The sequence below is a fragment of the Ursus arctos genome, unplaced genomic scaffold, assembly GCF_023065955.2.
Source record: "Ursus arctos isolate Adak ecotype North America unplaced genomic scaffold, UrsArc2.0 scaffold_14, whole genome shotgun sequence".
NCBI lineage: Eukaryota > Metazoa > Chordata > Mammalia > Carnivora > Ursidae > Ursus > Ursus arctos.
In genome coordinates this window covers 64,025,918-64,047,654 of record NW_026622808.1, presented here as the reverse complement: position 1 = coordinate 64,047,654, position 21,737 = coordinate 64,025,918, and the positions used below count along the sequence as shown (strand labels likewise).

The 21,737-nt window shown below is 43.5% G+C and overlaps 1 protein-coding gene and 1 long non-coding RNA gene across 3 annotated transcripts in view; one reads left to right on the top strand and one right to left on the bottom strand.

Annotated features, from left to right (window-relative positions):
- The window catches only part of SEC13 (SEC13 homolog, nuclear pore and COPII coat complex component), a 34,181-nt gene extending 13,046 nt beyond the window's left edge, over window positions 1-21,135 (top strand). For both annotated transcript variants that reach the window (XM_026501357.4, XM_026501358.4), the window contains exons 6-9: window positions 14,502-14,635; window positions 15,066-15,189; window positions 16,295-16,441; window positions 20,699-21,135. In XM_026501357.4, the coding sequence (XP_026357142.1) occupies window positions 14,502-14,635; window positions 15,066-15,189; window positions 16,295-16,441; window positions 20,699-20,812 (519 nt within the window). In that variant the 3' untranslated portion in view covers window positions 20,813-21,135. The remainder of the gene's footprint in view (window positions 1-14,501; window positions 14,636-15,065; window positions 15,190-16,294; window positions 16,442-20,698) is intronic.
- LOC130543631 (uncharacterized) lies at window positions 15,600-20,755 on the bottom strand. The gene is made up of 3 exons (XR_008959126.1): window positions 20,669-20,755; window positions 20,374-20,481; window positions 15,600-19,795 (listed from the first exon to the last, which is right to left on the bottom strand). It is a non-coding gene; the product is annotated as an uncharacterized LOC130543631 (long non-coding RNA).
- Window positions 21,136-21,737: the final 602 nt, after the last annotated feature.

Here is a 21,737-nt window from a genome sequence, read left to right as displayed (position 1 = left end):
TCTCCACTGCTCATGCTCTGTCTCTGTCTTTCAAGTAAATAAATAAAATCTTAAAAAAAAAAAAAAAAGAAAATTACTAAGTCGGATGGAAAGTCTCTGTTTGACTTTTTGAGGTACTGCTAAACCGTTTTCCAGATAACTGCCGTTTTACACGGCTCCCAGCAATGTGTAGGGGTCTCAGTTCTCCACATCCTTGCCGACTCTTGTCATCTCCTTTTTTGGTTATAGCCATCCAAGTGGGTGTGCAGTGGTGCCTCATTGTGGCTTCAGTTTACATTTCTCTAAACGACAAATATTAGGCACATCTTCATATGCTTACTGGCCATCTGTGTTATCTTTGGAGAACTCCCTGGGAGGGGTTTTGTACTCTCTTATACCCGGTGAGTGCAAGCCGCCCACCCTAAGAAAGATGAAAGGGGCTTGTAGCAATCTGACCTTTATAACCCACCAAGGCTTGCTTCCATGACAGGGCCTCTTGTGAGGGGAAACTGGGAGTGAAATCAAAATTGAGCAGGATCGAGACACAGAAAAAGGAAAGAGAACATAGACCAAAGTCAGGGAGGGGAACAGAACCAAGAAATACTGAAAGCAAGTTGTCACGTTTGTCAACACGTATATTAACAAAAACAGACTTCTTACCTTGAAGTCTGAACCTCGCTTTGTCAGGAAAACTAATTTCAAATAAAAGTAACAGAAAAGTATTTAAGGTGAAATCACATAAAGTTTGACTCACAGAAAAGGAAGAGAATATAGAAACTGATTTGGAGGCTGGTGGACAGCATGTTACTATAGAAGTTTCTAAGAGGGGATGAGATAAGCGGGCTGTAGGGGGTTTTGGTATAATAAAATATTTGAGTAATTTATGCTCTTCTGAATGTATTTAATTCACATTAGAAATTTTCAGGAGCTTTAACTTTAAATTCCTGAGTGTTCTGAATGTTTTAAAGATGTTTCTTAGGGGGAAAAATTTTTTCTAGGAGGGGGATGGAGGAATGGGTAAAATAGACAACGGGATTCAGAAGTGCAGCTGCCATGATGAGCAGTGGGTGGTGTATGGAAGTGTTGAGTCACGATGCTGTACACCTGAAACTAAGTATAATACTGTATGTTAACTAACTGGAATTAAAATAAAAACTTAGAAAAAAGAATACACAGAATAACATCCTGAGTAGCAATGAAAGAAAGACATGCCCACAAAACAGAACCAGCTGTCACCCACTATTTGAAATGAAGCTAAGAAACCTTTTTTAAATATTACAAGATGTGAAAAAAATACTGTAAGTCAAAATTAGAAAAATTCCCCAAATGAGGTGACAGAATTTAGGAAAGAATTAGGAATAAAAAAATCATTTCAGTAATAAAGACTAAATTAGAAGGAATATAAGAGCAAATAAATACAACAGTTAATGCCTTAGAAATAAATTGTGAAAAGAGTTTTTTTTTTAAAGATTTTATTTGAGAGAGAGAGAGACAGAGCATAAGCAGGGGGGAGGGAGAAGCCGACTCCCCACCGAGCAGGGAGCCCAACATGGGGCTCGATCCCAGGACCCTGGGATCATGACCTGAGCTGAAGGCAGACGCTTAAGCGATTGAGCCACCCAGGCGCCCCAAAAAGAGGAAATTTTTTAAAATCAAAAAAATAGATAAAAGATTTTGAGAGAATGAAGACAGGCAAAGAAGAAACATGAATATGAGGAATTCCTGAAGAAGAGAAAAGAACAAATGCTAAAAACTAAAGAAAACTATTTTAAAATTCTAAAACAACAATATTTGAAACTGCATTTTGAGAGAGTATGCCCTGCCCTTAATATCAACCCAGAAGGGTGCCTGGCTGGTTCAGTCAGTAGAGCATGACTCTTGATCTCAGGGTCATGAGTTCAAGCCTCATGCTGGGCATGGAGCCTACTTCAAAAATAAAATAAAATACTTAAAAAAAATACATATACATACGTATATATATACGTATATATATATATATATATATGTATGTGTATATGTATATCCTGAATCACCAGCAAAAAAACCATAATTTTAATAGAATTACTGGCCTTTAAACAAAATCCTTTGGTCATCTAGGGGGGAAAAGCCATGTGATTTATAAGAGAAACAAAATTAGACTTTGATCAGACTTTTCAACAGCAATGATACATGCATAGAAAAAGAACAGATTCACAATACTCAAGGAAAATGTGTGGGCCAAGGATTTATAACCAGCAAAACTGACTTTCAGGTTCACACAAAAGATCATACCAGCTTTAAAAGCCAAAAACTGGAAATAATCTACATGTGTATCAACAAGTAAATGGATCACACTGTAGTTTGTCCACACTATAGAAATGCTTTTAGCAATGAAAAGAAATAACTACTGACAGACATAAGAAGAATGAATTTTAAAATAATTACACAGAGTGAGAAAATCAGACAAAAAGTACATATTATGAATTCCACTGATCTAAAATTCTAGAAAAAGTAAACTAGTGACGACAGATCAGCTAAGTTTGGGGTAAAGCAGGGCCAGGGGGAGGGATCAGGAAAGAGACCAGAGGAAACTTTCAGGAGTGATAGATATGTTTATTTTTTGTTTGATTTTCATTAAAATACTGTTTTTTAATCACTTCTCTTTTTTTATTGAGGTATAATTGACATACATTCGTTTCAGATATATAACACGATTCAGTATTTGTGTACATTGCAAAATGATCACCACAATAAGTCTAGTTGACCTCTGTCACTTCGTACAGTTACCCAAAAAAAGTCTTTCCTTGTGATAAGGACTTTTAAGATGTTCTCTCCTAGCAAATTTAAGTTAGGCAGTATAGTATTAACCGTAGTCACCAAGCTGTATATTACATCCCTGTGACTTATTTTATACCTGAAGTTTGTATCTTTTGACTCCTTTTACACATTTACCCCACCCCTCAGCCCCCACCTCCAGCAACCACCTGTCTGTTCTTTGTATCTAAGAGCATAGAGTTTTTCCTGTTCGTCTTTTTTCTTTTCTTTTTAAGATTCCACGTAAAAGTGAGATCATAAGGTATTTGTCTTTCTCAGACTTATTTCATTTAGCATAATGTCCTCAGGGCCCATCCATGTTGAGGTGCCTGGGTGGCTCAGTTGGTTAAGCGTCTGCCTTTGGCTCAGTCATGATTCCAGGGTTCTGGGATCGAGTTCTGCATTGGGCTCCTTGCTCAGCCAGGTGTCTCCTTCTCCTTCTCCCTCTGCCCTTCATCCCTGCTCGTGCGTTTTCTCTCTCTCTCTGTCAAATAAATAAAATCTTTAAAAAAAGGGGGGGGGTCCATCCATGTTGTTGCAGATGACACAATTTCATTATTTATGATTGAATTTGAATAATATTCCACTGTACATATATATATATATATATATATATATATATATACCACATTTTTAAAATTTCTTCTAGGTTGCTTCTGTGTCTTAGCTATCGTAAATAATGTGCAGGGAACTTGGGGGTGCAGATATTGAATTAGTGTTTTTGTTTTCTTTGGATGAATACCCAGAAGTGGAATTGCTGGACCATACGGTATTTCTATTCTTAATTTTTTGAGGAAACTCCGTACTATTTTCCATAATGGCTACACCAGTTTATACTCCCACCAACAGTTCATGAGGGTGCCCTTTTCTCCACACAAACTCAGCAACACTTGTTATTTCTTGTCTTTTTGATACTATCATTCTGACTGGTGTGAGGTGATACGTCATTGTGGTTTTGATTTGCATATAATTAGTGATGCTGAGCATCTTTTCATGTGTCTGTTCGTCATCAGTATGTCTTTGGGAAAATGTGTATTCAGTTCCTTTGCCCATTTTTTTTTTAAGATTTTATTTATTTATGTGTCAGCGCACAAGCAGAGGGAGTGCCAGGCAGAGGGAGAAGCAGGCTCCCCGCTGAGCAAGGAGCCCAGTGTGGGACTCAATCCCAGGACCCTGGGATCATGACCTGAGCCACAGGCAGACGCTTAACCAACTGAGCCACCCAGGCGTCCTTCTCTGCCCATTTTTAGTCAGATTATTTATTTGGGGGTTGAGTCGCAGGAGTTCTTCAGGGTAATGTTGGCCCCACAGAATGAATTTGGAAGAATTCATTCCTTTTTTATTTTTGGAATAGTTTGAGCAGGCAGATATTCATTCTTTAAATGTTTGGTAGAGAGTCACCTGACTGACTCATTGGAGCATACAACCCTTGATTTCGGGGTTGTGAGTTTGAACCCCACATTGGGTGTAGACATTACTTAAAATCTTTTTTAAAATAAATAAAAAATAAATGGTAGAATTCACCCATGAAGCCATCTAGTCCTGGACTTTTGTTGGAAGTCTGTTAATTACCAATTCAGTTTCATTAATAGTAATCAGTCGTTTAGATTTTTCTGTTTCTTCATTCAGCCTTGGAACATTGTATATTTCTAGGGATTTATTCATTTCTTCTAGGTGGTTCAATTTATTGGCATATATCTTTTCATGGTAGTCTCATAATCCTGTGTATTTCTGTGGTGTAGGTTGTAATTTCTCCTTTTTTATTTCTGATTTTTTTTTTAAGATTTTATTTACTTATTTGACAGAGAAAGTGAGCACAAGCAGGGGGAGCGGCACAGGGAGAGGGAGAAGCAGGCTCCCCACTAAGCAAGGAGCCTGATGTGGGACTCGATCCCAGGACCCCAGGATCATGACCCGAGCTGAAAGCAGATGTTTGTTTGGGTTTTTTTTTTTTTGTTTTTTTTTAATATATTATGTTAGTCACCATACAGTACATCCCTGGTTTCTGATGTAAAGTTCGATGATTCATTAGTTGCGTATAACACCCAGTGCACCATGCAATACGTGCCCTCCTTACTACCCATCACCAGCCTATCCCATTCCCCCACCCCCTCCCTCTGAAGCCCTCAGTTTGTTTCTCAGAGTCCATAGTCTCTCATGCTTCATTCCCCCTTCTGATTACCCCCCCTTTCTTTATCCCTTTCTTCCCCTACCGATCTTCCTAGTTCTTATGTTCCATAGATGAGAGAAACCATATGATAATTGTCTTTCTCTGCTTGACTTATTTCACTTAGCATTATCTCCTCCAGTGCCGTCCATGTTGCAGCAAATGTTGAGAACTCGTTCTTTCTGATAGCTGAGTAATATTCCATTGTATATATGGACCACATCTTAATCCAGTCATCTGTTGAAGGGCATCTCGGTTCCTTCCACGATTTAGCTATTGTGGACAATGCTGCTATGAACTTTGGGGTGCATATGGCCCTTCTCTTCACTACGTCTGTATCTTTGGGGTAAATACCCAGTAGTGCAATGGCTGGGTCATAGGGTAGCTCAATTTTTAACTTTTTAAGGGACCTTCACACTGTTTTCCAGAGTGGCTGTACCAACTTGCATTCCCACCAACAATGTAGGAGGGATCCCCTTTCTCCACATCCTCTCCAGCAATTGTTGTTTCTTGCCTTGTCAATTTTTGCCATTCTAACTGGCGTAAGGTGGTATCTCAGTGTGGTTTTGATTTGAATTTCCCTGATGGCTAATGATTTTGAACATTTTTTCATGTGTCTGTTAGCCATTTGTATGTCATCATTGGAAAAGTGTCTGTTCATATCTTCTGCCCATTTTATGATTTGTTTATTTGTTTCTCGCGTATTGAGTTTGAAAAGTTCTTGGTAGATCTTGGATACCAGTCTTTTATCTGTAGTGTCATTTGCAAAAATATTCTCCCATTCCGTGGGCTGCCTCTTAGTTTTTTTGACTGTTTCCTTGGCTGTGCAGAAGCTTTTTATCTTGATGAAGTCCCACAAGTTCATTTTATCTTTTGTTTCTCTTGCCTTTGGAGATGTGTCATGAAAAAGGTTGCTTTGGCCGATGTCGTAGCGGTTGCTGCCTATGTTCTCCTCTGGGATTTTGATGGATTCCTGTCTCACATCGAGGTCTTTCATCCATTTGGAGTTTTTCTTTGTGTATGGTGTGAGAGAGTGGTCAAGTTTCATTCTTTTGCATGTAGCTGTCCAATTTTCCCAGCACCATTTATTGAAGAAACTGTCTTTTTTCCACCGGATGTTTTTTCCTGCTTTGTCAAAGATTAGTTGCCCAAAGAGCCGAGGGTCCATTTCTGGGTTCTCCATTCTGTTCCATTGGTCTATGTGTCTGTTTTTGTGCCAGTACCATGCTGTCTTTGTGATCACAGCTTTGTAGTACAGCTCGAAATCCGGCATTGTGATGCCCCCAGCTTGTTTTTCCTTTTCAGCAGTTCCTTGGAGATTCGGGGCCTTTTCTGGTTCCACACAAATTTAAGGACTATTTGTTCCAGTTCTTTGAAAAATGTCCTCGGTATTTTGATCGGGATAGCATTGAAAGTGTAGATTGCTCTGGGTAGCATGGACATTTTAACTATGTTAATTCTTCCGATCCATGAGCATGGAATATTTTTCCATCTTTTTGTGTCTTCCTCAATGTCTTTCAAGAGTGATTTATAGTTTCTAGAATATAGATCCTTCACATCTCTGGTTAAGTTAATTCCAAGGTAACGTATGGTTTTTGGTGCTATTGTAAATGGGATGGATTCCCTAATTTCTCTTTCTTCAGTCTCATTATTCATGTATAGAAATGCAACTGATTTCTGTGCATTGATTTTGTATCCCGCCACATTACTGAATTGCTCTATAACTTCTTTTTTTTTTTATAAAGATTTTATTTATTCGACAGAGATAGAGACAGCCAGCGAGAGAGGGAACACAAGTAGGGGGAGTGGGAGAGGAAGAAGCAGGCTCATAGCGGAGGAGCCTGATGTAGGGCTCGATCCCATAACGCCGGGATCACGCCCTAAGCCGAAGGCAGGCGCTTAACCGCTGTGCCACCCAGGCGCCCCTGCTCTATAACTTCTAATAGTTTGGGCGTGAATACTTTTGGGTTTTCCATATAGAGTATCATGTCATCTGCAAAGAGAGACAGTTTGACTTCTTCTTTGCCGATTTGGATACCTTTTATCCCTTTTTGTTGTCTGATTGCTGTTGCAAGGGTTTCTAGTACTATGTTGAATAATAGTGGCGAGAGTGGGCATCCTTGTCGTGTTCCTGATCTTAAGGGAAAGGCTTCCAGCTTTTCCCCATTGAGAATAATATTTGCTGTAGGCTTTTCATGAGATTGAGGAATGTACCCTCTATCCCTACACTCTGAAGTGTTTTAATCAGGAAAGAATGCTGTATTTTGTCAAATGCTTTTTCTGCATCCATTGAGAGGATCATATGGTTCCTGAGTCTTTTCTTGTTGATATGATGTATCACATTGATCGATTTGCGAATGTTGAACCACCCTTGCATCCCAGGGATGAATCCCACTTGGTTATGATGGATAATCCTTTTAATGTACTGTTGGATTCTATTAGCCAGGATCTTGTTGAGGATTTTGGCATCCATGTTCATTAGGGAAATCGGTCTGTAATTCTCCTTTTTGATGGGGTCTTTGCCTGGTTTGGGGATCAAGGTAATATTGGCCTCATAGAATGAGTTTGGTAGCTTTCCTTCTGTTTCTATTTTTTGAAAAGTCTTCAGGAGAATAGGTATTATTTCTTCTTTGAATGTTTGGTAGAATTCCCCAGGAAAACCATCTGGGCCTGGAGTTTTGTTATTTGGAAGGTTGTTTATCACTGACTCAATCTCTTCATAATTAATTGGCCTGTTTAAAAAATCAATTTCTTCCTGTTTCAGTCTTGGTAGTTTATAGGTTTCCAGGAAGGCCTCCATCTCTTCCAGATTGCTTAATTTATTGGCATAAAGCTGTTGATAAAAGTTTCTAATAATCCTTCCAGTTTCATTGGTGTTGTTTGTGACCTCTCCTTTTTCATTCATAATTTTATTAATTTGGGTCCTTTCTCTATTCTTTTGGATAAGTCTTGCCAGCGGTTTGTCAATTTTATTGATTCTCTCAAAGAACCAGCTTCTAGTTCTGTTGATCTGCTCTACTGTACTCCTGGTTTCTAATTCATTGATTTCTGCTCTAACCTTGGTCAACTGCTTCCTCGTGCGTGGATTAGGCCTGTCCCTCTGTTGCTGCTCCAGCTTCTTCAGGTGAGAATATAAAAACTGCATTTTAGAGTTTTCTATTCTTTTGAGTGAGGCTTGGATGGCTATGTATTTCCCCCTTAGGACTGCCTTTGCAGTACCCCATAGGTTTTGGACCGTTGTGTTTTCACTCTCGTGGGTCTCCATAAATTGTTTAAATTGATTTTTGATCTCCTGGTTTATCGAGTCATTCCTGAGCAGGATGGTTCTTAGTCTGAGTTTCTTCCAAATTTTTCCTTGTGGTTGAGTTCCAATTTCAGAGCGTTGTGGTCTGAGAATATGCAGGGAATAATTTCAGTCTTTTGGTATCGGTTGAGACCTGTTTTGTGACCCAGAACATGGTCTATTCTTGAGAATGTTCCATGGGCATTAGAATAGAATGAGTATTCTTTGGTTCTGGGGTGTAGTGTTCTATATATATCTATGAGGTCCAACTCATCGAGTATGGCGTTCAAAGCTCTTGTTTCTGTGTTGGTTTTCTGCTCCAGTGCTCTGTCTATTGCTGATAGTGGAGTGTTGAGGTCTCCTACTATTAACGTATTTTTATCTATATGTCTCTTTATTCTGGTTAAGAGTTGGCTTGTGTATCTTGCTGCTCCCCTGGTGGGGGCATATATATTTATAATTGTCATATCCACTTGTTGGATACATCCCTTAAGAATAATATAGTGCCCTTCTGTGTCTCTAACTATAGTCTTTAGTTTAAAATCCAATCTGTCTGATATGAGAATTGTTACCCCAGCTTTCTTTTGAGGTCCATTGGCGTGAAAGATGGTATTCCATCCCTTTACTTTCAGTCTGGATGTATCTTGAGGTTCGAAATGAGTCTCTTGTAGACAGCAAATGGATGGGTCATGTCTTTTTATCCAATCTGCAACCCTGTGGCGTTATGGCAGCATTTAGGCCATTTACATTGAGACTGAATATTGAGAGATATGATTTTAATGATGCCATGTTGCCAGTAAAGTCTTTGTTTCTATCGATTGTGACTTTCTGTTCTGTATCACTCTTGGGGCCTTTTTACCTTTATAGAACCCCCTTAATATCTCCTGTAGGGCTGGTTTCATGGTTACAAAATTGGTCAATGGCGATTCTGGAAGGTGTTTATTTCTCCATCAATTCTGAATGACAGCCTTGCTGGATAAAGGATCCTTGGCTGCATGTTTTTCTCTGAAAGAGCTTTAAAAATCCCCCCCCCAACCCTTTCTCTTATTCATGGTCTGTGTAGACAGGTCTGACGTAATTCTGATAACCTTTGCCTTGGTACATGAGAAATTTCTTTGCCCTGGCCGCTTTCAATATGTATCTTTGGATCTAATATTTGCAAATTGCACTATGACGTGACGTGGCGTAGGTGTGTCGTGGTTGAGCTTGGGAGGGGTCTTCTCTGCCTCTTAAACACGGATGTTTGTTTCCCTCGCTAGATTAGGGAAGTTTTCAGCTACAATTTGTTCAAATATCTCTTCTAGACCTCTGTTTTTCTCCACCCCCTCGGGGATGCCGATGATTCTAACATTGGATCGTTTCATTGAGTCAGTAATCTCCTGTAACCTACATTCGTGGGCTTGGATTTTTTTAAGAGCAGCTTCTATTTTGGTTTTTTCCTCTATTAACCCATCCTCCAATTCGCTAACCCGTTCCTCTGCTTCTGTGACCCTGGCCATCAGAGCCTCTAGTTTTGCCTGCATTTGGCTCATAGAATTTTTAATTTCTGCCAAATTCGCTCTCATTTCCGCCCTTAGAGATTCTATATTCTCATTAACATTTCCGTTAATACTTTTTTCAAGTCTGTACATCATCTTGACCATTATTACTCTTTATTCCATTTCTGATAATTTGGTTATATCCATATCCATTAGTTCTGTGGCAGAGGCCACGGACTCATTGTCTTTTCTTTGCTGGGGGGGTTTCTCCTTCTCGTCATTCTGATGAGGAGGGGGTGCGGGGTTGTCCAGAGCCCAAATTATTGACCAGGACCCAAGCAGTGCACCCTTGTTTTATAGGGATCTTAGGGTTGTGGGCTTGATTTTTCAGCCTGCCTTCTGGGGGAGGGGCCTGCCGCGCCGATACTCAGGCAGCCCTGTTTGGGTACAGTCTCCGCGTCCCCTGCGAGGGGGGATGGGGATGGGCACTCCCTGAGCCGGCATTTCCAGGCTTTTGTTCTCTGGCGGCTTTCCCTGGCGGTTTGCTGTGCCTCTTCTGAGAGTCAGAGCAGCAGTGGCCGAATCTCAGCCTCTGTCACAGAACAGAGGATTGCGGACCGTTCTCCACTAATGTTCTGGCCACTTTAACTCTGTTACTGTTGGTGCTCTCAACCCTGCAGCGTCCGGGATGTGCGCCCCACACCCGGAGTCCCAGCCCTCACTTCCAGGGCCGGCGCGTCTCTGTCCTTTGTGTTTCTAATGCTGCCAGCCGCCCCCGCGCGCTCCCGGAGCTCCCGGTCTCAGTCTGGTTCCAGTGAGCACAGCGCAGCTCCGTTTCAGTCTGGTGGCGCGCGTTCCAGTCCGCTCTCTCGCGGGTGCCGACCACGAGTCCTCCCGCTCCCCCGTGCAGGTGGCTACCGCTTCCCGGTGCCCGAACGCGGCGGCTCCCTCCCCCTTCCATTTATCTTCCGATATCTGTGCGGTTTCACGGCTCCCCGCTTCGTACCTCAATACTCAGCGCTGGAGATGTTCATTTGTAGAGATCCAGATGTATCTTCCTGCGTCTCAGGCTGATTCCGTGGTTGTTCAGGCTGGTCTGGTACCTATCCAGCTCGACTCAGGGGACCGCCTGAAAAAGGGGTCCCCTACTCCTCCGCCATCTTAACTCCCCTCCCTATAGTCTGTGTTTTAAAGTCTATTCTCAAGGTGCCGGCGGGTGGCTTAGTCAGTTAAGCATCCGACTCTTGATCAGCTCAGGTCTTGATCTCGGGGTCGTGAGTTCAAGCCCAACGTTGGGCTTCACGCTGGGCATGGACCTTTTAAAAAAAAAAGTCTACTCTGTCTGACCTAAGCACTGCTACCCCAGCCTTTTTTTTCCCCTCCATTTGCGTGGAATACCTTATTCCAGTTCCTTCAGTTTGTCTTTCTCTGTCTTCACGTGTGAAGTGAATCTCTTCTAGGCAGCGTATAGATGGGTCTTGTTTTTTCATCCAGTCACCCTTTGTCTTTTGAGTGGAGCATTTAGACCATTTCAATTTAAAATAATTATTGATAGGTATGTACTTATTGCCATTTTTATTAATTGTTCTCTGGCTGCTTTGTAGTTCCTTTCTGTTCCTTTTTTTTTTATGGTTTGATGACTTTCTTTAGTGGTATGTTTAGATTGTTTTCTCATCTTTTGTGTATCTACTATAGGTTTTTGCTTTATGGTTACCATGAGGCTTGCGTTTATTTATAACATGTTTATAACAGTCCATCTGAAGTTGATAAGAACTGATACATGAATGCATTTTTACTCTCCACCCACATTTTACGTTTCTGAGGTCAAATTTTGCATCTTTTTGTGTTGTGTATCTCTTAACTAATTATTGTCGTTATAATTGTTTTTACCACTTTTGTCTTTTAACCTTCGTACTAGCTTTACATGTGATTACTCCAATACCTTTACTATGTGTTTACCTTAACTGGTGAGTTTTCTACTTCCATGTGTTTTCTTGTTACTGATAAGCACCCTTTCTTTTCAACTTAAAGGCAACCCTTTAACGTCTCTTATAAGGTGAGCTTAGTGGTCACGAGTTCCAGGAGTGTTTGCTTGTCTGGAAAGCTCTCTCTCCTTCAATTCTGAGTAACTTCCTGCATAGAGTACTCTTGGTTAGAAGTTTTTTTTCTTTTAGCACTCTGAGACATGTTTGTTACCTTGACCGTAGTGGTAGTTTCACAGGGTAAGCCTGTGTCAGAACTCGTCAGATTATATGGTTCGTGAGCAGTGAATGTCAGTAATACCTGAGGGCTGGTCTTAGAATTTTATTTTGGAGTAGAAAGAATGCAGACTGTTATTGCTATGCAAGACTCAAGGACTGTTGTTTCCATTAGCCCTTCCTGAGGGAACTACTAGAGAATAAGTTTCAGACAACAGAAATGACTATACAGATATGAAATATAGTTAATTGTAGAGAACTAAGACTAAATGAGGGTTATAAGGCAGAGTATAGGACGTAGTGGCCATATGCTCTGTTAAGGTAGCAGACAACTGTTTAAAAAGTGGGCACAGGGCACTGGGTGACTCAGTTGGTGAAGCGTCAGAGTCTTGATTTCAGTTTAGGTCATGATCTCAGGGTGGTGAGATCGAGCCCTGCATCGGGCACCGTGCTCAGCAGAGTCCACTTGAGGTTCTTTCTCTTCCTCTCCCCTTTGCCCCGCTTGCATGCTCCAAATAAGTAAATAAAATCTTAAAAAAAAAGGGGCACCTGGGTGGCACAGCGGTTAAGCGTCTGCCTTCGGCTCAGGGCGTGATCCCGGCGTTGTGGGATCGAGCCCCACATCAGGCTCCTCTGCTATGAGCCTGCTTCTCCCTCTCCCACTCCCCCTGCTTGTGTTCCCTCTCTCGCTGGCTGTCTCTATCTCTGTCAAATAAATAAATAAATAAAATCTTTAAAAAAAAAAAAAAATCTTAAAAAAAAAAAAAAGGCACAAGCAGAGCTGGAGATCTAGAATCTTTTGATGCTCATAACCATACATACAAAACACACCCTGCCCTTCCCCAAAAAAACACCTGTGGCAGAGAATGGAGAGTACACTGCAAACATTTTTTTAAATGTTTTTACTTATTATATTGGCAGTGACTGAGACCGTTGAGTGTGAAATGAGATAAAATAACTATGTGGCAGTGGGCATCCCTAGCACCAGATTATAGTCTTAAAATATAGATTCTTACTAAAAGAAACCCTAATTCTTTTTTTTTTTTTTTTTTTTTAAGATTTTATTTATTTACTTGAGAGAGACAAAGAGCAGGAGCAGGGAGAGGGAGAAGCAGACTCCCCACTGAGCAGGGAGCCCAACCGGGGCTTGATCCCAGGACCCTGGGATCATGACCTGAGCTGAAGGCAGACGCTTAATGGACTGAGCCACCAAGGCATCCCAAAAAACCCTAATTCTTGAGTAAGTGGCTGATCTTAAGTCTGAGGCAGGACATGTACAGGATGAGCCTGGAACATTTTGTCATACCCAACAGAAATGAACAAAGACATACTTTGACATACCAGGGTTATCAAAGGAGCCAATTTGAATACACACTACAGTTTAGGTGTTAAAAAACCGAAAATAATTGCAGTGAACTGAAATCCATCAAATACGCTTAAATTCATGAGCTCATAATGATATATGAAAGAGAAAATTAGGGGCACCTACATGGCTCAGTTGGTTAAGCGTCTGCCTTTGGCTTAGGTCATGATCCCAGGGTCCTGGGATCAAGTCCCACATCAGGCTCCCTTCTCAGTGGGGGAGTCTGCTCCTCCCTCTCCCCTTACTCCTACCCTCACTTGTGTTCTCTCTCACTCACTCTCTCTCTCAAATAAATAAAATATTCTCAAAAGTAAAAAAATAAAATAGTCATTCTTAAAGAATGGCAGCAAACCAGTTCATAAAGTGTGAAGCATTTATCCTGCCTTTCCTATCTGACCTGTACCCATGGGGAGCCAAATATTAATGAGGGGAGTTGCCCCTGTCTAGATTATTCTATATAATAAATAACAAAGAAATGAATACATTATCACCATTTTGTAACGTCCAGTGAACTAAAAGAGGCGTGAATGTTGACAGGTGCTAACAACATAAAAAGACAACCTGACATTATTTGCCTCCCAACGAAAGAGTACTTTACTGCCTGTAGTCTTAACGAAGGGGTCAAGCTTGAGTCTGATCCAGTCTGGGATCCAGCTGACAATTTTCGGGAATTCAGAGGTCTGAGTATGAAATAGCAAATCAGCCTGAGAGTCTGCAGGTCAGATGACTGATCTTTCTTCAACAAAAAAAAACTGTAGGGAAAGAACTGAAGAATAGTATCTAGGGATGCATATTTAGGTGACAAAACTAAAGAGAAAAAAAGGAAGAAATCCAAGGAGGAAGGGCTGTGATTCAGGTGGGACATATTGACAGGGCTTCTTGGGTAAATGGTAGTTTGATATCTTGAACTGGTAGTGGTTACAAGAGTGCTTTAGAGTAATTCATTAAACTTTGCATGTTTTTCTGAATCCGTGCCTTCCTTCATATTTTTGAAAATGTTCTGTTTCTTAAATTCCTGGGCGTCCCTAACTCCTACTTTAAATGTATATTGCTGAAAAATACATGCACTGTTAGGACTCTTTAAAGGAGCATTATGGGGGCTGGTCCTTAATTCATCAAAACAACTGTCCTACATAATCCTGTCCTGAGAATTGGAGGGGAAATACACTGCAGCCGTGAGTCTGCAGAAGTGCTCTGTTGCAAGGCAAACGGGCAGTCACCCCAACCCCCCTCTTTACAGATTGGCTGCAATGCTGTCAGTTGGGCCCCTGCTGTTGTACCTGGAAGCCTCATAGACCAGCCATCGGGGCAGAAGCCCAACTACATCAAGAAGTTTGCATCGGGCGGTTGTGACAACCTCATCAAACTGTGGAAGTAAGTGGCGTTGGTGGGCTTACTCTTGAGAGTAAGGACGCTTTTTACCACCGACCCTACTACCTACTATGACTCAGCCACAGTTCCCAAGAAATGGAATCACGTTCTTTTCCCTCTTGCCCTAGAATACTGTTTTCAGTCTGTCAGAGGACATCCTTTAAAAACAACTTGGCCTTGCTCAAGCGCTTTAATTCTTTACCTAATTCCTAACTGCCAGAGCCATTGGCTGTGGGGGAACAGTATTCCTTGGAGGATTCCTTTATAGCTGGTGAACTGAGTAAAAATCTACAAGGTCAACGAATGAAATCAGAAAGATGGAATAGCTTCTTGGCCTCTGCAGAGCCCACAGGATGGGGGTACACTGGAGGTGTGGGAAAGACACCTGGGCTGCTACCTGCTGCTGCATTCTCCCTTTCGTCTCCCCTGTTAGGGAGGAGGAGGACGGCCAGTGGAAGGAGGAACAGAAGCTAGAAGCGCACAGTGACTGGGTTCGAGATGTGGCCTGGGCCCCCTCCATTGGCCTGCCCACCAGCACCATCGCCAGTTGCTCCCAGGTCAGCTCAGATCCATGAGAGCCTCCCGTGTTGTTTAATCTCTGAGTAAGTCCCATCAAACCTTACGGTCCCCCCCTAAGGTAAAGACTAAAAAGGTAAGGGCAGGGCAACAGGCGCCTTTGGACCAGTGCAAGTAGGACAGTGCTTGTAGCCAGGTCATCCTAAGGCAAAGGCTTGATCAGAAGGCACTAGTGGCGGGGGGGCGCCGGGGTGGCGCAGTCGTTGAGCGTCTGCCTTCGGCTCAGGGCGTGATCCTGGTGTTCCGGGATCGAGTCCCACATTGGGCTCCTCGGCTGGGAGCCTGCTCCTTCTCCCTCTCCCCTGCTGTGTTCCCTCTCTCACTGGCTGTCTCTCTGTCACATAAATAAATAAAATCTTAAAAAAAAAAAAAAAAACACTAGTGGCTTGTCTCCACTGAGCCGTGAGCTAGACGAAACTCAGGACCAGTTTCCCCTCCTCAGCATTGTGCAGCTGGGGATTAGAGGTGCCCAGGTGCATTCTGAGAGTGTTCCCAAGCAGGGACCAGGGGCAATCGGAAGCTCTAGGATCTTGGGCTTACCTAGCTATTCAGTCTTCACAGATCACAAAGGAAAGACCAAGGACAAGCCTTTAATGATATGGTAACCCCACCATAGGCAAAGGTTAGCCAGGCTTCATTTGAGCCTGTTATGTTTGGTCCTAAATTTGAGGACTTTTTCAGCTTGTCCTTTCTCATTCTCTGAGCTTGTTGTATAGACAGCCATACCCATTAGGTTGACAAAATTCGAGCCAGAGTGAGCCAAAACGAGGAGGTGACTTGGCAGGCATAAGGAAAACCCAGAGAAAATTTTAGAGTTAGCAGTGTAAAATCCATACTTGAAACCAATATGAGTATGAGAACCTGGGAGACTCAGCCAATGTGAAGTGTGTTCCTGGGGTAAAGGGATAATGCTGGGCTGGAAATTGGCCATCACAGCTATGCACACCCAGGAGGGCGTCGGCTGTGTGTTGTGCTGAATCCCCCACCCCATTCCTGCAAAAGTCCGATATGGCTCTAGATGAAGAGGATATCCCCAGTTCAAGATCCCTGCCTTTCCTTCCCTGATTCTAGCCTTTCTTTTCCCAGGACGGTCGTGTGTTCATTTGGACTTGTGATGACACCTCAGGCAATACGTGGTCACCCAAACTGTTGCACAAGTTCAATGACGTTGTGTGGCATGTGAGCTGGTCCATCACGGCCAACATCCTGGCTGTCTCGGGCGGAGACAACAAGGTACACTCCATTTTCATGACATGGTGGACAGGGCCCTGTTTGTCTTTACTGTGCCCACTAGAAAGCATAGTTGAATTCTGCATGTAATGACAGGCTTGGAAGGAGCCTTAATGAGGAATGTTTTTTGAGCACATCTCTTAATTACATCATTAAATCTTACAGTCTACTGCCCCTGCCCCAAGGTTGTTTTCCCCCCTTTTACAAATATGAAAGCAGCTGACAGTGGGAGTTAGACTTGCATAGGGGTCACAAAGCTGTGGCAGAGTCAGTAATCAGGCCTGGGTTAAATCTAAAGGCACTGCCGTGGTAGTCCGTCACCTTTACTATTTGACCACCTTGTCTTCGTGGTGACATTCAGCACTGCTCAAAAAGTTAATAGATTAAAAAAAAAAAAAATGGAAGGTTTTTGTCAGACATCTAAGAGGCATATTTCTAAAAATCAGAATAATTCATGGGTGTTATTGTTCACCCCCCACACCTCTTCCCACTGTGCTCTGAGCCATACGAGGACGGCTACGGAGACAGTAATGCAGGACAGTGTAGCAGCACGTGAGTGCACTTCCGGACTCCTGCGCTGAAACCTGCCGTGCAAAGTCTCGGGTCCTCCCCCAGGGAGATGGCGGTGGCTCGTTACTTCTTCCTTTCAGGAGGCAGCTTTTTTTTTTAATCGTGGCAAAATACATAGAAAGTTCACCCATCTTAACCATTTTTAAGTGTACAGTTTAGTAGTTTTGAGCACATTCACATTATTGGGCCATCACCCCCATGCACCTCCAGAGCTGTCTGCATCTCTCCCAGCTGAAACTCCGTCCTCACTGAGCACTAACTCCTCCCCACCCCACCCCCCAGCCCCTGGTAAGCACCATCCTACTTCCTGTCTCTGTGAATTTGACTGCTCTAGGGACCTCATGTAAGTGGAACCTATAGTGTCGTCATCTGTGTTGTAAGACTAATACTCTGTCCTACCACATTTATCCGCACCTACGTTGGTGGACACTGGGGTGCTTCACCTTTGGCTCTTGTCAGGAATGCTGTGCACAGGGGTGTACAAATACCTCTTTGAGACCCTTTGCGGGCAGTGTTTGTTTATCCAGCCTGGGGTCCCTTTCATGTGTAGTAGTCCCAGAAAGATCTGGCAGGCCCCATCTCAAAGCCATAGAGTTTTAGAGCTGGAATGATCCTCAAAGAAAACTAATCTAACCCTCTTCATTTCTAGTAAGTACCAGAGACAGGACTAGATCCCAGATTTGGTGGCAGCCAGGACAGGCCAACAGACCGTAATATGACTGAGGAGCCCTACCGTAGTGTTTACAGGGCACTGGGCAAGTGCCTGGTTGGACATTCCATGTCTGTGGTCTGCTGCCATTCTTCTTTTATGCTTCTTACTCTTCTTTTATCAGCTTGTTTCCTACAAAGAGCTCAATTCTATTGCTATCTGCACAGTAGTCCTTCACTAAAGGACTTTGTTTTCAGTCTAGAGCATTCTGCACAGTACATGTGTAGTAAATGGTCTGTCTCTAAAGCATGAATTGTTAAAATCATTATTTTTTTATTGAATACACATCCATAGCTTGAGGTCGTTTTATTAGGTTATGATTTTTTAATGCATCTCCTGATTTTCATTCTCCGGGAGCAAACCTTTTTAGTGCCTAGCTGTTTCTTCTGCCATTTACTTAAGTGTAGAAATAACATAGTTACTCATCTTCCTCTAGCTCTTCTCAGACTTTAGTATTAAACTTGTTAAGACATGGCTTGCCAAGCCCACCCCCAGAGCTTCTGAATCAGTGGCTCTGGGCAAGGACCCAAGAATCTGCAGTTTTCACAAGCTCCTGGTCACTGCAGATGCCCTGGTCTAGAGACCACGCTTTGAGAGCTACTGTTCTCTTCCCCTCTATCCTCTCACAGAAGCTATAGGAACTTGGTTAAAACAACATCCGTGTTTACATTATTATTACTACGGTTACTATTATTTCATGATGTAGCATTATTATTCACAGTATTGCCCCTTCTCTGTTTTTCTTATTTTTTAAGGTGTTCTCTTTCCAGTTTTGTTGAGGTATAATAGGCCTACGTCGTAAGGTGAAAGTATATAGCATGGTTTGACTTACGTATACTGTGAACTGATCCGCGCAGCAAGTTTAGCATCCATTATTTCATACAGATACAATACTCGGGATTTAGTCTCTCAAGAGTTTTCACATCGACTGTACGGCAGTGTGAGCTGTATACGGAAGTATCTTATACTAAAGTAAAGTACGCTGCCTCCCACTTATGAGATGCTTCTGTATCTTAGAACTGCAAGCGGATACCTTGACCCTCCACCCCCAACTCTAGTAACCACAAATCGGAACTCTTCTGTGACTGGCTTTGGGTCTCTTACGGGTGTTTCTGGTTTTGTTTTTAGATTCCACATATAAATGAGATCATACAGTGTTAGCATAGTGCCCTCAAAGTCCACCCACGTCACAAATGACAGGATTCCCTTACTTTTTTCTGGCTGAATAATATTCCATTGTATATGCACGACTTCTTTATACGTTCATCTGTCAGTGGACACTTAGGTTGTTTCCATGTCTGGCTGTTGTGAATAAGGCTTCAGTGAAATGGCGTGCAGATACTTTTCAAGATAGTGTTTTCCTTTTCTTCAGATAAATACCCAGAAATCAAACTGCTGGATCCTAACAGTTCTATCTTTAATTTTGTTGAGGACCCTCCATCCTGTTTTCCCTAGCAGCTGTACCGGGTTACAGCCCCACCAGCCGTGTGCAAGGGTTCCCTTTTCCCCACACCTTGCCAGTACTTGTGTTGTCGTCTTGATGCGGCCATTCTGACATGTGTGAGGTGATAGCTTACTGTGGTCTGGAGGCGCCTTTCCCCAGTGATGAGTTACGCTGAGCACCTTTTCATGTACCTAAATTCTTTGTCCCACAGTTCATAGATCTTCATTTCTGTAGTTTTATTAGTTTCCTTTGGTGTTACCATACTTACCTGGTTTTCTGTGATCCTCGTGTGAGGCTAGAGGATGGGCTTCACTGTTGCCTGGATTCTCTGGTTGGGCTTCCTTTTCTGTCAGGACTGGGCTCTCTACTCAGCAGTAGGTGAGTCTGAGTCTTCCCAGCCCTGGTGGCGCGGCAGCAGGACCAGACCCAGAGCCCACACAGCTTGTTCTTTGGAGACCCAAATTAGGCAAGAGTGAAGACTGAATATCCTGGTTAGGTGAGGCCACTAGTCTTGCTCTGTAGTTGGGAAACCAAGCACTGTGTGCTCCATTCTGGCGCCACTGTAAGCAGGGCTGTTGGACAGGCTCTGCAGCTTCCCATGTGCTCTGCTTAGATACAACTTAGTCTTCGTGCCCTGCCACAGTGGGAGAAACAGCTGTAAGGCCACTCATATTTTTGTGTGTGGTCTTAAGCCAACCTGTCCCCAAGTTTCCTGGTGAAATAAGGCCGCAGGCTTTTGCTGTGGAGCTCTGCCCACTCCCCTCTGCTAGAGTTGCAGGGTCATGCACCTTGCGGGTGTTGGAGTGAGCCCTTGCTGTCAGATGGGCCGGGGGCCATGCTCTTCGGCCAGCTGGGCTGTGACTCAGCTCTGCTACCTGGGCAGCCCATCTTCAGGGACCTCCCGGATTTTCCTGAACAAGCTTTCTGGATGTGAGGCGCTTTTCTGCCTGGTCTGCTAATATCCGGGTGCCAGTTCCTAGAAGCCCTTCCCACTTAGTCACAATCAGATTCCCAGTAGTTGAGCCCCACAAATGTGCCTGCAGTCCCCATGGAACAGAACCCAGAGTCTGGGCTCCCGCAAAGCAACAACTTACAATGCTGGATAACTGGATGTCACCTCCATGTTCTTTTCCTTCTGGAGGAACCACAGGTTGGACATGGTGCTATGCCAGCCTGGGTGGGGGGGCCATGCAGTCAGCACTTCCCACTTACCCTTCCGGTACAGTATCTTGGTCTCAGTGGTGGAGGGAGGTGCTTCAGCGTCACTGTTGTCTTCTCGGATTCACTCCATGGTTTCTTGTTCATGAATAGTTGTTCTTCCTGTCGGCGGGGGGGGGGGGGGGGGGGGGGGCTAAGTCAAGAACACCCTTTGTCACCATCTTGGTGAAGTCACTCTCCCTACTCCTTTCTTAATCTGTGGGGATTTTTGTTGACTCACAAGCTGTGAGTCATGGCCTTCGATGGGGGACCTGGGAAGGTGAGGACAGCGGGCTGCAGGGGTGCAGACCTGTGACAGGCTCCATGTGCTGGCTTGCAGGTGACCCTGTGGAAGGAGTCCGTTGACGGGCAGTGGGTGTGCATCAGCGATGTCAACAAGGGCCAGGGTTCCGTGTCTGCTTCCGTCACAGAGGGCCAGCAGAACGAGCAGTGACAAGACAGGCAAGGCCCAGCTCCCCACCTGCTGACTCCAGGACTGTCCTTTCCTGGACCAACTGACCAAACAGCTGGGAGGAACAGCTCCAACATGATTACTTTCCCAGGAGTAACGCGACCAGATTGATCATCTGCCTTAACATGATTGGATATGGTTTGTAATTTACTGTCCTGCTGAAAGCATTCATGTTATGAGGAAAAAGCTACAAATGATCTTCAAATCTATTATTTTAAAATATTTTTGGCCATTTTTATGTACCTTCTGGGTTCAGGCATTATTTGGGGGGTTTTGTTTCCAAAATAAATTCATATTGCTTATAATTCTTCCTGCGTTACCCTAACCCCGCCCTAAAAAGCTTATTTTCATTCTTGTTGAAACATCAGTGTACTAGAACAGCGTTTGCCAAGACCCAGGTCCCTGTAGCATCGTGCCCCCCTCTCCCCCGACACACACAAAGCTGGTCTGTCCCTGTAACATGTTCATGATTCCAGTTATACTGAAGGCGCCATACAGAGTGACATGAAAGGAACACCAGACGTGGGCTTCAGTGACAGGGACTGTATCCTTTGAGCGCACATCCTCTTCTGGAGAATGGGAATAAAAGTCTGCCTTACAGAGAAGACTCAGAGGAGCTAATGCATGTGGGTGCCAGTGGAGGGCAGTATTAACCAAATACCAATAGTTAAGAGACTGGCCCAGAAAGTGGGCACACTTCCCCTGTCAGTGGAGGCAGGACCTGTGCTAGAGACCGTGGTTCTGGGCCTGATCAAGCCTGAACCAAGTATCACCTCTTAGCAGAGGCCCTGGGACCCTCACCTGACTCAGCAGTCACAACGGCAGCTACCACTTACCGAGACCTGCTGCAGGCCGGCACCGCGCCGAACATGCTGCACGTTTGGCAGCACAACATACCAGTGCAGGT